Below are 16,282 nucleotides of genomic sequence, written 5' to 3'. Positions count from 1 at the left end.
AGCATTCAGCTGCTGTTAATTTATGTTCTGGATGTGATTCTGGCTATCTAGCTTAGAAAGAATTCCAAAGATGCTTTTGCTTTCAATTAGACCTAAGGATATACACAAGATAACTGCAGATTCAGAACACAGCAATTAATTTACAAATCACTCTGTTCTATAGGACAACAGTCTACCAGTGAAAATAAACTTGTAAGCCTCCTTTGGACACATATTTTACAAAGATTAAGATATATTTACATCATAAATTCTTTATAGAAGACCTTGAGTGTTTTCTGTGGAGTGAGCAGCACACTTTTACAGGATAAAGATGATGATAATGTACAAATGGACACAGTCTGCTTTGTTGTTTCTCTTTACATTATAAATATGTTTTTTAAAAATCACAAGTTTTGCAGTAGGTTTCATAGTTAGTGTTTCACTGACCCTAGAGAGATTATTTTAGGGTTCTTAGTGGTGAAGATTTGTTTCTGTCTCCCATAATGTTGTTGATACTTGGTTAATTGCCAAAAGCAATTAGTTTAGTGCAGTCTGTAACATTTTAAACAAATATTTGGCAAAATGTTTCACTACAACTTTACAAAATGTACTAAATGAGGTACAGATCTCAAGCAGTTAGAACCTGATCCTGGGGACATTACTTGGCTAAAACTCCCCCTTGACTTCAGGAGCAGTTTTGCCTAAATAAATATTGTTTGATTGTGCCCCTACAATATTAAAACTCATACGTTCACATAGTTAAGTGTATTTATGAGATATTTACAATTTTAATACATTATTTTATTTTGAGGCATATCTTTTTGAACAATTTTGCAGAATCATTTAGCTACTAAGCAATTTTTTTAAACAAAATACTTTAATTCAATTTTCAGTGCTTGAAATGGGTGCCAGACCAACAACCACTTCTCTGTGCAACAAACATAAGCATCAGCTGTACAAGTTTTTTCACAATTGTATGAGTTTTTCCATCCTGGTTCTAATCTGAAGAGATCATTCTCTATAGATGAAAAGGTAGCTCCGCCTCTTCTTATTAATTTGTTGGCCTCTTTACTGAAACAGCAAATAAGGTTGCCATTTCAGATTTTTAAAAATGATGTGGTTATGGTAAATGGACTTGTGAGATTGTTTTACATAGGCTCTCAAGAAGCTATCAGCTGGTAATTACTTTCAAACACTGTTGCCTTCACTCAGTATTAAACTAGTGAAAGGAGCTGCATGTAGGTTTCATTATCCGTGCCTTGGGCCATACAGGTTCCCTGGAACAGCTGGATTTATTTTTGAGAAAGCTCTGGATAAAATATAATCATTGGGTAAAAGGCAAAGTCCTAGTATAGATTTTAATACTAATTAACATTCACTACCACTCTTCATATGGCTTATGTGACTTCCCCTGAGCGTTCTAGCTAATCTATTCTTTATTCAGTTTCTTAAACCTCATTGCGGTATCTGAGAATAAATGAATTTGAGTTCAGTACATTTATGATCTGGAAGAAGTGTGAAGAGAGGTTTCCCAGCGATAGTAAATCGGTTTCAATGATTAAAAGGGAAAGAAGATCGTGCCCACTATCCTAACCAGGCCTCTGAATGCTGCTATCATCAATAACTGTGGAAAACGTCAGGCTGGACTTAAGCACACTGGGGAATTGAGCAACGCACAGGGGGAGGCAACTGTGCCTGGGTGGCTGCCAGCTGCGGGGGGGAACCCGCACAGGCTGGGGGCGTGCAGAGCGCTGGGGGAGCAGAGGCCAACACGAGACTACAGGCAAACCCACCACGGTTTGTGCGGCCGCAGGTGAGGCATTTCTGACAGGGCCCCCGCCCTGGGGCAGTCACACGATCACGTGCGGGCAGGCGGGCGCGCCGTGGGGACAGGAGGGCGGGAACCTCGCTCCTGTTGGAGAGAGAAGAGGGGCAGGGGATGCTGGGACTTGTAGTTCGTATGTGGGGGGGGTGCCCTATGGGGGCCGGCCGCGGACTCCATTTCCCAGGGTGCCTCGCTCGCCCCCTGCCGTCACCTTGAATTGATCATCGGCGCTCCGCCCCACCGCGCTAGGGATGGCGTCAAGCTGGGATGAGTATTCATGAGCCCACCCCCTTCGCTCCTCCCTGGATGCTATTGTAAATAGAAGGTTGGGGTTGCTTAATATTCATGAGGCTGCGAGGAGGGAGGCGGGAAGGCGGCTCCTCTCTCTGTCCCTAATGGCGCTCGCGACAGCTGTGGAGCGCGGCTGAGCCGAACGCGCGGAGGCACCGACCGACGGAATGTTCCCAATTGCTACATAATCCGCCTCTGGAACGCGGCGCCTCTCTCCGTTCTGTTTCCCCGCCCCCCTCCTCCTCCGGGCTGGGAGCGGCGCTGCCCCGGGGAGGAGGCGGCGGCATCCTCAGCCCCCGGGCAATGGAGCCCGCGCAGCAGCTAGCGAGAGAAGCCCCGGCGGCAGCGGGGAGCAGCGGCAGCGCGGAGCAGCAGGGCAGCTCCCCGGGCGAGAGGAGCCGGGCAGCGCCAGGCACAGAGAGCAGCGTGGAGCCGCCCGGCGGCGCCGAGGCCGGGCAACTAGAAGGCAAAGCAGCCGGGGGGCCGCGGAGGAGACGAGGGGCCGCTGGAGGCTTCTCTCCCCACGCTGCACTGATAGCCAACGGGACTCAGGCTGCTTCTAGCCGGGGCAGCAGCGCCAACTCCCTGCTGCTGAGGAGAGGGAGGCTGAAGAGGAATCTGTCTGCCGCCGCCGCCGCCTCCTCCACCTCCTCTTCCCCGGCTGCCCCTGCCTCGCTGGGCACCCGCAGCCTGGACAGGAAAGCACTGCTGCTGAAGCCGCCCCGGCAGCTACAGCCGCTGCAGCCCGCGGAGAGGGACTGGGTGCGGCGGGACCTGCGGCGGGGCTGCGTCCATGTCTACGAGCGCCACATGTCCTACCTTCGCCCGGTGCTCTGTACGCTGGAGACCACGGCGGCCGAGGTGGCGGCCCGGCTGCTGCAGCTTGGCCACCGGGGGGGCGCCGGTGTGGTCCGGGTGCTGGGCAAGGCGAGCGCGCAGCCCCAGCAGGAGGTGGCAGCGTTCCCGGGGGAGACGCTCCCCGGCGCCGCGGCTGCAGCAGACCTGGGCAGCCTGACACCGCTCGATCCCCCGCCTGCCAGGCAGCAGCGGCCGGAGCACGATCAGAGGCCGAGAAGCCGCCGGGGGACCCGGCACGAGCTGGCCCGGCAACCGCCGGGGGACAACGCGGAGGCGGCCCCACCCGGCCGCCTAGCACTGAGCGGCAGCGCCGGGGAGAGTAGCTGGGCAGATCCCCGGCCGAGTCCCTTGTCCTCCGACTTCAGTCCCAGGGCGCCGCCGCCCGCCGAGCTCTACCTGGCTGGGCCGCCGCTATCCTGCCCCTCCCTCCTGGGCGAGCTGGGGCTGGCCGGCTCCGACACCGAGAGCTTCAGCCTCAGCCCCAGCGCTGAGAGCGTCTCCGACCGCCTGGACCCCTACAGCAGCGGCGGCTCGTCGTCCTCCGAGGAGCTGGAGGTGGATTCTGCTGCGCCAGTGGGGGCAGGGGCAGGTGTGGGGCCGGGCAGGAGCCATCACCGGCCGGGCGAGTTGCCCTCGGTGCACCCCCCTCCGTGGACAGGGTGTGCGGGAGAAGAGACCCCCGGGGTAGGGATGGCTGCGGCAGCCCCTGCCGGCTCCAAGGTGTCTCACTTGGGAGGAGAGGCGGGCGCCTCGTCTCCCCTGCCCTCGGCCTTGTACGTGCAGTTCCACGGGGAGACCAGCCGCCGGCTGGAGGCACACGAGAAACCCCTGCAGATCCAGAACGACTACCTCTCCCAGCTGGGCTTCCGGGACCTGTGGAGGGTGCAGGAGGAGGGCATGGACTCCGAGACCGGCTGCCTCATCCGCTTCTATGCAGGTGAGTAAAGGGGTGTGCGTGTAACAGGGTTGGCTGGGCGCGGGGACAGCTCTGCCTAGCAGAAAGACCGACACTAACCTTTGAGTAACTAGACATCCCCAGCTGAGTACCAGGGGAGTTACTTTAAAAACTGCATGCATCAAGCTGTGGACTGTTTGTTACAGTTGCACCAGAGACATGGTGGATAGCCTGTATTTATTACAGTGTATTTGTAATTATGTAGGGCCCCCAAAGTGCCAGGTGCTTTACAAAAACATAGTGTGTCTCTGTTCTGAAAAGCTTACAATCATTTTCTTCCCTCCCATTTATTTGCTGTACCAAATTCCACAGCCCGGAAACCCCACCCCACCGAAAAACCTGATTAATGTTCTGTTATCATTTATGGCTAGACTCTCATGAAAACATATCAGTCAACTTTAGCAAAAGTCCCTGTTATCCAAAACTCACATCATCTGAGCGAATTCAGTGTGTCTGATGCTGTTTGAGTCATGAAGGTTGTACTGTAATGTTGCAGAGTTTTCTTCCTCCTCCTAAGTGAAATTTAGCATCTGCAGTTAAGGTTAAATCAGAAATTCTAATATTGTGTGTTACTTCTGTTTTCCACAACTCTTTGTTAGGCTGAAAAGGCAAAACAAGTATTAAATACTAATTTTTATCATACAAATAGCTTAGCAGTATATTCTACATGGCTTTCAACTGTTTCTTGTTAAAACATGAAGCTGAGGGCAGGGCTGCATAGAGATATGTCCTAAAGATGGATCTTCAAAATTCAACCACTTTAGGCTTGTAATTGTACAGGCAGCATAAGTAGTTCCTGTGAGTTGATAAAAGTGCATATTACTGAAAGCTAAATGCTGTATTTACATTTAAAAAAACTTGTTAAAAGCAACTGCTAATGTTTGAGCAGTTTATACAGAACAGTCCTGTCTGTATTAAAAGAACAAGACAATAACCCTGGAAGTGTATATGCACAAAGTAACCTTTAAGAATATATGTATCAAAACCTTGGTCACATAAATTTTTAATGAAACTTTGCTGTGTGGCTTACCAAGCAGAACTTGGGAAGTCACTTGTTTTAATTTTTGCACTGTAAATATGCACTATTTTGTATTTGTGATATCTGCTTAAAAACATGCAGTGCCAATTGAGTTACTGACTTAATGTAAAATGTCAACCATATAGTTGCATAAATAGTTTGCATTTAATTTCCTTGCCATCACTTTAAAAATGAGGGGAGAGAAAAGAACTATTGAACATTCAAATACCTGCCATGTATTTGAATATGTGGTCATCTGCAATAAGTGAGTTTATATCAATGTGTATGTCTTACAAGTTGGTACTTTTAGCCATTTAATAGAAAGTGACAGACACAGCATATAGGCATTGCCGCTGTTGGACCTGACTGGACCATGAAACTTGCTTTCTATTGTGTACTACTTAAAGCTGCAGTACTTAGGCAGCCGTTCTTGTGTACTCCAATAAATGCAAAATGAACACTTTGGAAAAAAGTCTAACAGTAATACACTAGATCAACTCCCCCTCCCTTTTCAGTCTGATGGTCTGATGCTTAAGAACATAAGAATGGCCCTCCTGGGTCAGACCAAAGGTCCATCTAGCCCAGTATCCTGTCTTCTGACGGTGGCCACTGTCGGGTGCCCCAGAGGGAATGAACAGAACAGGTAATCCTCAAGTGATCCATCCCCTGTCGCTCATTTCCAGCTTCTGGCAAACAGAGGCTAGGGACACCATTCCTGTCTATCGTGGCTATCTTCCATGAATTTATCTGGTTCTTTTTAAAACCCTGTTATGGTCTTGGCCTTCACAACATCCTCTGGCAAGGAGTTTCACAGGTTGACTGTGAATTGCATGAAGAAATATTTCCTTTTGTTTGTTTTAAACCTGCTGCCTATTAATTTCATTTGGTGACCCCTAGTTTTTGTGTTATGAGAAGGAGTAAATAACACTGCCTTGTTTACTTTCTCCATACTAGTCATTTTATAGACCTCTATCTTATTTCCCTTTAGTCATCTTTTTCCAAGCTGAAAAGTCCCAGCCTTATTAATCTCTCCTCATCAGAAAGCTCTTCCACACCTGTAATAGTTTTTGTTGCCCTTTTCTGAACCTTTTCCAATTCCAATATATCTTTTTTTGAGATGGGGCGACCACATCTGCACACAATATTCAAGGTGTGGGCATACCATGAATTTATATACAGGCAACATATTTTCTGTCCTATTATCTATCCCTGTCTTAATTATTCCCAGCATTCTGTTTGCTTTTTTGACTGCCGCTGCACGTTGAGTGGATGTTTCAGAGAACTATCCACAATGGCTCCAAGATCTTTCTTGAGTGAAGGAGTACTTGTGTCACCTTAGAGACTAACAAATTTATTAGTCTCTAAAGTGCCACAAGTACTCCTTTTCTTTTTGCGAATACAGACTAACATGGCTGCTACTCTGAAACCTGTCTTTCTTGAGTGGTAACAGCTAATTTTGACCCCATAATTTTATAAGTATAGTTGGGATTATGCTTTCCAATGTGCATTACTTTGCATTTATCAACATTGAATTTCATCTGCCATTTTGTTTCCCAGTCACCCAGTTTTGAGAGATCCTTTTATAGCTCTTTGTGGTCTGCCTGAGTCTTACAAAATTACTAAAGGTAGTTATCATCTGCAAATTTTGCCACCTCACTGTTTACCCCTTTTTCCAGATCATTTATGAATATGTTGAATAGGACTGGTCCTAGAACAGACCCCTGGGGGACACCACTATTTACCTCTCTCCATTTTGATGCTTCCCTTAGGTTTCTAGCATGCACCGTAGCAGTATCTTCACTGCAACTAGAATATTGCTCAGTGCAGGAATTGGTTGGGGTGCGATGGATACCTTGGGATCAGAAAGAAATTTAAAACAGTTTCAGGTGGTTGTACGCTTAATGTCTTCACTATGCAGTAACTGTGGAATTAAGCAGGTGTTGCTGAAAAGAATGTTTCTTTTTTCTAAACTCATTATTTCCATTCCCACAATTAAGTAGGAATACACAAATCTGGTCCGAAATGGGGTAGCAGCTCTGTTTGCACTTCTGTATGCTTCACAAACTGCACATTATTTAAATAAAATTTAAAAAACATGAGCCTTTTACAGTCTTGCTCACACTCACTTACATATTTTAATGTTAATGCATGACTATTTTAATTTTAAAAGATCCATACAATGCCAAAGTTCTGAACCTGTAAATTAATTATTTAGGCATGGAATAATCTTTGTGATTTTATCCACTTGATAGAAAACTTAACAGCTTGTAAAAATGGAATTTCCTGGCTTTAAAACACAACTTAGCAGGATAAGTTCATACGATGGAGTATGTAGTGGATTAAAGCAAATTTAAATTTGAGTTACACAATCTCAAATATTGCTTAGCATACCATTCTCAAGCACTTTTAAACAAGAACTTTTCACTCAGTTTTAGATTCATATTTCTCAGGATGACCTGTTTTAATAACCAAATTATGAAACCCCTATAATAAGGTGTCTGTAATAGAATGGCCACATTAATTGGTAATCTATGCCATCCAAAACTAGTGATTAAACATAATGGACAACTTTTAATCATACCAACTTCATGTAGCAGTTTTGGCTACTTAATTAAATTCTATCTCCCTTTAATATCCTATTTCTCAGGCAAACAGGTGTAACGGTAAGCAATAGTGGTGAACAGACAAATGCACAGAGAAACGAGATGGGTGAGGTAATATCTTTTGTTGGACCAACTTCTGTTGGTGAGAGACACAAGCTTTCAGGCTTACACACAGCTCTTCTGAGCCACTAAGAGAGATTACCTCACCAACCTTACATCTCTAATATCCTGGGACCAACACAGCTACAACAATACATAAAATAAAAGCACAGGACAGAATTAACAAAAATTGGCATAGGGAAGTGTTGAATTATTCACTATGCTAGTCTGGTCCCCTATATTCTAGTGGAGGGTTTCACCTAAGAGGGGTGGAAGGAGCAGATGCCCCTGACGTGGGACATTTCTGGCTGTGATAAGCAGTGTGGTTACAAATGGTGACTCATAAAGACCCTGATGGTGGAGGGTTCTGAGGGCTGCTCTAAAACAGTGTACCCCTTGTTCTCCATGACCATCGTTCTCTTGGGTGGTGCACCAATGGATGGAGGTGTTGGTGCTATGTATCTCCACAATTTCCTGAAGATACAGTAGGAATTGGTGTACTCCTTTCCCTGGTCACTTTTTTCTTTGCTTCCCTGATATACTAAAATTGTGTTACCAGAAGCATGCCTATGCAAGTTGAACATGAGTAATAAAGGGCATGGTTACTAATCTGAAACTTACAAGTGTAATGTCCAGTAAGGTATTGATATTAGCGTCCAGATCTTAGTGATACCACTAACTTTAGAACATGACAGAACCTGTTATCTTTAAAAAAACAAAACAAAACAAAAAAAACTCTCCACCCACCCACCCCCCTTGCAAAATGAAACTGGAAAAAATTGAAGAAAAATTTAATAAGTTTTCTCCCTTTAATAAAAATGTTTAACGCTTTAAGCGGAGGAAGATGTTGCAACGCTCATATGTAGCACTCTACCAGCATCTTATATTTTAAGTACGTTTCTCTGTGTGGAATGGCAGCTTTTAAAAAAAACCCAAGCAAACAAAATGGAGAAACTTGTTGCTTGACATGTTTATTGTAAAGTTCTATATTCTACACGTAATTAGGAGGAAGCATGTTTACTTAGCTCACTTCAAGATGTGGCTTGCACATTTCCAATATTTCTCCATCTCCCTGCTCCTCCCTTATTTTTAAGATCATGGAGGTGTTTAACTCTCGTCTTAAGCTCTGTAACATTTAACGTTATAGTATAACTCTGTTGAAGTGAAACCCATCTTTTGGGCCTTAAGGGCCTGATCCTATTCTCATTGACTTCACTGTGAACAGAATCAGGCCTTAAGTGACTAGTCATGCACAGTAACGTCGTGCTCGGTGGGAATCTATTTTTAACAGACTTTCCTCAAAATCCAAAATATTAAATCTTAATTTTAAAGGATGTGGTTACATAGCTTTCTGATGAGGTATTATTTTACTGGATTATGGAACTCAGTAATAATCCATAGTGCAATTATACTCATGATATTGTAGCTGTGAGACCGATTAGATCAGAGTTCCTAAATGTATTCCTTAAACCGTACGAGTGGCTTTGATCCAACATGCTTTTTGAACACCAAGTATACTGTCCCTTACTGCTCTGTTTACCAAAACAAAATCTTGTGAAACGTTCTCCGGGTGGACTTCTTAATTTTTCAATGCAGGCAAAAATGTGTTGCTAGTATGAATAATTTTAAAATGAACAGATCATTGTAGGACTAATCACTTTGAGTTTTTAGGTCAAAAGAAAGCTTAAAAGGGTTTCCTTAACTTATTCATGCTGAATTCTGAATCTGCGCACTGTAAACAATGTGTTCTCTGAAATGATTTCTGAAAACTTGTATTTTGCGACTAGCATTTGGGGCTTCTTTTTGGCACTTGCTGAAATGTGGTATTACTTTTGACCCTGAAACTCGGTATGAGTCATGAGGCTTCCATGCTGCTGGTGTCATCAAATACCGCTTTTCAGTAAGATTGCCTATAGGCAGAATATTGAGAAATGCCAGTTATAATAAAGAACTTTCATTTCAAACACGGTTGTCAGATCTTATTTGAGAAATGCTTCTTGCCCATATGACCTTTCAGAAAGCAGTGTTGAGAAAAATATGTTCAGCTTTATATCAAACTTCTTTTTGTTGTAAAATATGTCAGTCTTCCATTCTTATCTCAATCTGGGGACGATTAAGACATTAGTCAACTGGAATGATCTAATTGGATTAAAAATAGTCAGTTATTGAAGCTAGAAATTTTAATGTTACTATGTGGGCAGGAACAGGTTTTAGACACTTAATGTTATGTGACAAATGGGCTTCCTAGAGTGTGGCACATGTGGAATTGGCTAGACTTTATGTATATTTTAGGTGTAGTGTGAAAGTCATGATTCTGAAGTTGTACCACTTTGTGGTAAAGAGAGAATGAATAACTTAATACAACTGTAGCAAAATATTGGCACCTTTTCTCTTCAAGGACTACTAGTGGTCTTAAATTGAGTTCACCAAACATGGCGCATAAGCATAAAACTAGAACTGTACTATTAAGGTTTCTCTCTGTCTTTGCATCATCTTTTTTGTTTTCAACTCCATTATTTTATTTTTCCCAAAGACGTCATTGAGAAGGTGAGCTCTTTGGTGTGTTAACTTAAGCATAACTGTATGACCAAGCACTTTAAAGAAAACTGTTTTTAGCCTGAAACTTCCTACATATTTCCTTTACTTTTATTTTTCCTTCCTGTTTCTAGTTTGATGTAAATTGTATGTACCCTGATCACTTACATAGGAATGTCAGTAGTGCATCAGACCAGTGATCCATTTAGCTCAGCATCCAGATCTCTGACAGTGGCCTGTGCCAGATGCATCTGACAGTTGGAGGTTTAGGGACGTCTAGAACATGGGGTTGTGTCCCTGACTAACTTGGCTAATAGCCATTGATGGACCTTTGCTCCCTGAACTCATCTGATTCTTTTATGAGCCCGGTTATGCTTTTGGTCTTCACAGCATGCCCTTGCAACGAGTTCCACAGGTTGACTGTGCATTGTGTGAAGAAGTACTTCCTTTTGTTGGCCTTAAACCTGCTGCCTATTAATTTCATTGAGTGATCCTCCATTCTTGTTTTCTGTGAAAGGGTAAATAACACTTTCTCCACACCATTCATGATTTATAAACTTCTATCATATCCTTCCCTTAGTCGCCTCTTTTCTAAAATGAGCAGTCTGTCTTTCTCATCTCTCCTCATACTGAAGTTGTTCCATACCTATAATCACTTTTTTATTTCTCTGTACTTTTTTCCAATTTTAATGCATCTCTTTTTATTGAGGTGGGGTGGCCAGAACTGCACACAGTATTCAGGGTATGGGTGTACCATGGATTTATGTAGACATTATGATATTTTCTGTCTTATTATCTATTACTTGCTTGGGTTCCTAACACACAGTTGTTTGTTTTTTGGTGGGGCTGCCACAGCATATTGGGTGATGTTTTCAGAGAACTTTCCATGATGACTCCAAGATCTTCCTTGGGAGGTAAAAGCTGATTTAGACCCCGTCATTATTGTATGTATAATTGGGATTATGTTTTTAGATGTGCATTACTTTGCACTTATCAACATTGAATTTCATCTGCCATTTTCTTGCTCAAGTCACCCTGTTTTGTGAGATCCTTTTTAACTCTTCACAGCCAGCTTTCGATTTAACTATCTTGAGTAATTTTGTATCACTTGCAAATTTTGCCACCTCACTGTTTATCCGTTTTCCCAGTCCTTTATGAATATGTGGAACAGAACAAGGTCCAGCAGAGATCTGTGGAGGGCCTAGGATCCTGCTGTTTACCTCTGCCCCCTGTGAATGCTGCACACTTATTTCTACTCTTTTTTTTCCCCTGTCTTTTAACTAGTTACTGATCCAGGAGAAGACCTTTCGTCTTTTCCCATGCTGCTTCCTTTGCCCAAGAGCCTTAGAATCATAGAATATCAGGGTTGGAAGGGACCTCAGGAGGTCATCTAGTCCAGCCTCCTGCTCAAAGCAGGACCAATCCCCAACTAAATCATCCCAGCCAGGGCTTTGTCAAGCCTGACCTTAAAAATATCTAAGGAAGGAGATTCCACCACCTCCCTAGGTAACACATTCCAGTGTTTCACCACCTTCCTAGTGAGAGAGTTTCTCCTAATATCCAACCTAAACCTCCCCCACTGCAATTTGAGACCATTACTCCTTGTTCTGTCATCAGCTACCACTGAGAACAGTCTAGATCCATCCTCTTTGGAACTCCCTTTCAGGTAGTTTGAAAGCAGCTATCAAATCCCCCCTCATTCTTCTTTTCCGCAGACTAAACAATCCCAGTTCTCTCAGCCTCTCCTCATAAGTCATGCATTCCCATCCCCTAATCATTTTTGTTGCCCTCCGCTGGACGCTTTCCAATTTTTCCACATCCTTCTTGTAGTGTGGGGCCCAAAACTGGACACAGTACTCCAGATGAGACCTCACCAATGTCAAATAGAGGGGAACGATCACGTCCCTCGATCTGCTGGCAGTGCCCCTACATATACATCCCAAAATGCCATTGGCCTTCTTGGCAACAAGGGCACACTGTTGACTCATATCCAGCTTCTCGTCCACTGTAACCCCTAGGTCCTTTTCTGCAGAACTGCCGATCCATTCGGTCCCTACTCTGTAGCGGTGCATGGGATTCTTCCGTCGTAAGTGCAGGACTCTGCACTTGTCCTTGTTGAACCTCATCAGATTTGTTTTGGCCCAATCCTCTAATTTGTCTAGGTCCCTCTGTATCCTATCCCTACTCTCCAGCACATCTACCTCTCCTCCCAGTTTAGTGTCGTCCGCAAACTTGCGGAGGATGCAATCCACACCATCCTCCAGATCATTAATGAAGATATTGAACAAAACTGGCCCGAGGACCGACCTTTGGGGCACTCCACTTGATACTGGCTGCCAACTAGACATGGAGCCATTGATCACTACCCGCTGAGCCTGACAATCTAGCCAACTTTCTATCCACCTTATAGTCCATTCATCCAGCCCATACTTCATTAACTTGCTGGCAAGAATACTGTGGGAGACAGTGTCAAAAGCTTTGCTAAAGTCAAGGAACAACACGTTCACCGCTTTCCCCTCATCCACAGAGCCAGTTATCTCATCATAGAAGGCAATTAGATTAGTCAGGCATGACTTGCCCTTGGTGAATCCATGCTGACTGTTCCTGATCACTTTCCTCTCCTCTAAGTGCTTCAGAATTGATTCCTTGAGGACCTGCTCCATGATTTTTCCAGGGACTGAGGTGAGGCTGGCTGGCCTGTAGTTCCCAGGATCCTCCTTCTTCCCTTTTTGTAAAGATGGGCACTGTATTAGCCTTTTTCCAGTTGTCCGGGGCTTCCCCCGATTGCATGAGTTTTCAAAGATAATGGCCAATGACTCTGCAATCACATCCACCAACTCCTTTAGCACTCTCGGATGCAGCGCATCTGGCCCCATGGACTTGTGCTTGTCCAGCTTTTCTAAATAGTCCCGGACCACTTTTTTCTCCACAGAGGGCTGGTCGCCTCCTCCCCATGCTGTGCTGCCCAGTGCAGTAGTCTGGGAGCTGACCTTGTTCGTGAAGACAGAGGCAAAAAAAGCATTGCGTATATTAGCTTTTTCCACATCCTCTGTCGCTAGGTTGCTTCCCTCATACAGTAAGGGGCCCACACTTTCCTTGACTGACTTCTTGTTGCTAACGTACCTGAAGAAACCCTTCTTGTTACTCTTAACATCTCTTGCTAGCTGCAACTCCAGGTGTGATTTGGCCTTCCTGATTTCCCTCTTGCATGCCCGAGCAATATTTTTATACTCTTCCCTGGTCATTTGTCCAATCTTCCACTTCTTGTAAGCTTCTTTTTTGTGTTTAAGATCAGCAAGGATTTCACTGTTAAGCCAAGCTGGTCGCTCGCCATATTTACTATTCTTTCTACATGTCGGGATGGTTTGTCCCTGTAACCACAATAAGGATTCTTTAAAATACAGCCAGCTCTTCTGGACTCCTTTCCCCCTCATGTTGTTCTCCCAGGGGATCCTGCCCATCGGTTCACTGCGGGAGTCAGTCTGCTTTTCTGAAGTCCAGGGTCCGTATTCTGCTGCTCTCCTTTCTTCCCTGTGTCAGGATCCTGAACTCGACCGTCTCATGGTTACTGCCTCCCAGGTTCCCATCCACTTTAGCTTCCCCTACTAATTTTTCCCAGTTTGTGAGCAGCAGGTCAAGAAGAGCTCTGCCCCTAGTTGGTTCCTCCAGCACTTGCACCAGGAAATTGTCCCCTACACTTTCCAAAAACTTCCTGGATTGTCTGTGCACTGCTGTATTGCTCTCCCAGCAGATATCAGGGTGATTGAAGTCTCCCATGAGAACCAGGGCCTGCAATCTAGTAACTTCTGTGAGTCGCCAGAAGAAAGCCTTGTCCACCTCATCCCCCTGGTCCGGTGGTCTGTAGCAGACTCCCACCATGACATCACCCTTGTTGCTCTATGTGGGACCTTATCAAGGGTTTTTTGCAAGTCCAAATACACTGTTGACTGATCACCCTTGTCCATATGGTTGTTGATTCCTTCAAAGAATTCTGATAGATGGGCAAGGCATGATGTCCATTTACAAAAGCTGCATTGACTCTTCCCAGTATTGTCTTGATCTGGGTCTGATTTTGTTTATGTAGTTTCAGCTAGTTTGCCTGGTATTGATATTAGGCTTACTGGCCTATAATTGCCAGGATCACCTTTGGAGCTTTTTTTTTTTTTTTAAATTGATGCTACATTAGTCACCCTCCAATCACCTTGTACAATTTAAGCGATAAGTTACATACCGCAGTTAGTAGCTCGCAATTTCATATTTGAATTCCTTCAGAATTCTTGGGTCAGTACCATCTGGTCCTGGTGACTTCTTATTGTTTAATTTGAGTTTCTTCCAAAACCCCCTCTATTGACACCTCAATCTGGGACAATTACTCAGATCTGTCACCTAACAAGAATGACTCTGGTGTGGGGATTTCCTCTATGTTCTCTGCAGTGAAGACTGATTCAAAGAATTCGTTTAGCTTCTCTGCGACAGCCGTATCTTCCTTGGGTGCTTCTTTAGCACCTTGATCATCGATTAGCCCCACTGATTGATTGGCTTCCTGCTTCTGATGTACGTACTTTTTTTTCTCCTCCACCCGTAGTTTTTATGTCCTTAGCTAATTGCTCTCCAGATTTGTTCTTGGTCGGCCTTCTTAAATTGTGGCAAGTCAAATAAAAATATATGCCCCTTTCTGTCTCCATCACTAGGATTTGACTTTCCATTTTTAAAGCGTGCCTTTTTCTGTCTGACTGCCTCTTCTACTCTTTTTACCTGTGGTGGCATTTTTTTGGTTCTCTTGCTTCGTTTATGTATTTGGGATATACATTTAGTTTGAGCCTCCATTCTGGTGTTTTAAAATAGTCTCTGTGCAGTTTGCAGGCATTTTACCCTGGTGAGTAAGGGACATATTCCTGTATCATGCAGTAAGGGAAGAAAACATTGGTAAATCTTCACAACTCAGTGACACCGGACCCCATTAATCTTGTTTTGAATCTGAAACATTTATCCTCGGTATGCTAAGGTGACTAAATGTCCACCTCTGAAGTTGCATTTGTTTCCTTGTGAGCAAGTTAAAATACTTGAATCACTGTTCGTTTGCAGCAGTTCAGTGGATGTGAAGACTCAGTTGGTGTTGTGAAGCTGGGGGCTGCGGAACATGCAGGCCTTTCATACAGTGGAGGAGGAAGGAGCCACACTGATAACATTGGAATGCTGTTGTAGCTTGAGTTGATCTGCAACAGCTGCAAGTTCCATAGTGTTTACAGCTCACAAATTCTGATGCATACTTTTCTAGTTTACATTATTTATAAGTGCATATGAAGAAGTTCAAATATAAATATCCCAATATTAAGTAAATTTTAAATACTGCTATATTCTGTAAATATTTAGTACTGAAATTAGAATGTTTAAGTGCTGAATTTCACTGCTGATGCAGTATAGAACATGGTATTTTTTTCTCCATGTTTCTTCAAGCATTCTTACATTTTAAATATCTGATATTCTGACTCACCCTTCTCCAAATCCCCAAAAACTCTCACTTTTGGAGTTCTGTGCATAAAATTCCTCTTGATGATGGTAACATTGATATGCCTAAAAACCCTCTGTTCCATTTAAAATATTAGAAGGCCCATGCAATCTGTCATAGGAGAACACAGCCTCATAAAGGCAATAGCAATGGGGCAAAAAGAGATGAAAGTCCTTTACACAAAACAGTATTAGCAACCGGCTTTTATTGACTGAAGTATTTACTACTTTATTGGTCTAATAAGACAATGTAAAGGAAGTTTCTTTTTTTTAAAGACATAATTATATAATACAGCTGTAGTGAATGCTTCTGTGGAGTTGTCTTAATTACTTTTTTTCTGGAAAATGTAGACAAAGTGCACTTTTTACTGTTTTCCACTTTATCTTAACAAATTCTTGTAAATGTTGGAAATCCAAAAGAAAACTTCCCGTTTGTATTAAATTGTTTAATTTTGAAGTATAGTTTCACCTCTGATTACCTTCAGATCAAGTTCTCATTTTTACACTTCCCTTTGATTTTAAAGGACAGACAATTTGAAGAAACTGATTGACAAGATATATTTTTTTTATTTAAGTGAGAATTTTAAAAATGCAGGTACTAGTGCCTGTGC

General features: G+C 43.7%; 1 protein-coding gene across 1 annotated transcript in view; it reads left to right on the top strand.

Moving 5' to 3' along the window:
* The first annotated feature begins 868 nt into the window (after positions 1–868).
* Positions 869–16,282, top strand: part of PHLPP1 (PH domain and leucine rich repeat protein phosphatase 1) — a 220,017-nt gene continuing 204,603 nt past the window's right edge. The window contains exon 1 of the mRNA XM_084619249.1: positions 869–3,890. Coding sequence (XP_084475375.1) covers positions 2,399–3,890 — 1,492 coding nt within the window. The 5' untranslated portion in view covers positions 869–2,398. The remainder of the gene's footprint in view (positions 3,891–16,282) is intronic.

This window comes from Lepidochelys olivacea (genome assembly GCF_965140295.1).
Source record: "Lepidochelys olivacea isolate rLepOli2 genome assembly, chromosome: 2".
NCBI lineage: Eukaryota > Metazoa > Chordata > Testudines > Cheloniidae > Lepidochelys > Lepidochelys olivacea.
This window is presented reverse-complemented; position numbering and strand designations above follow the sequence as displayed.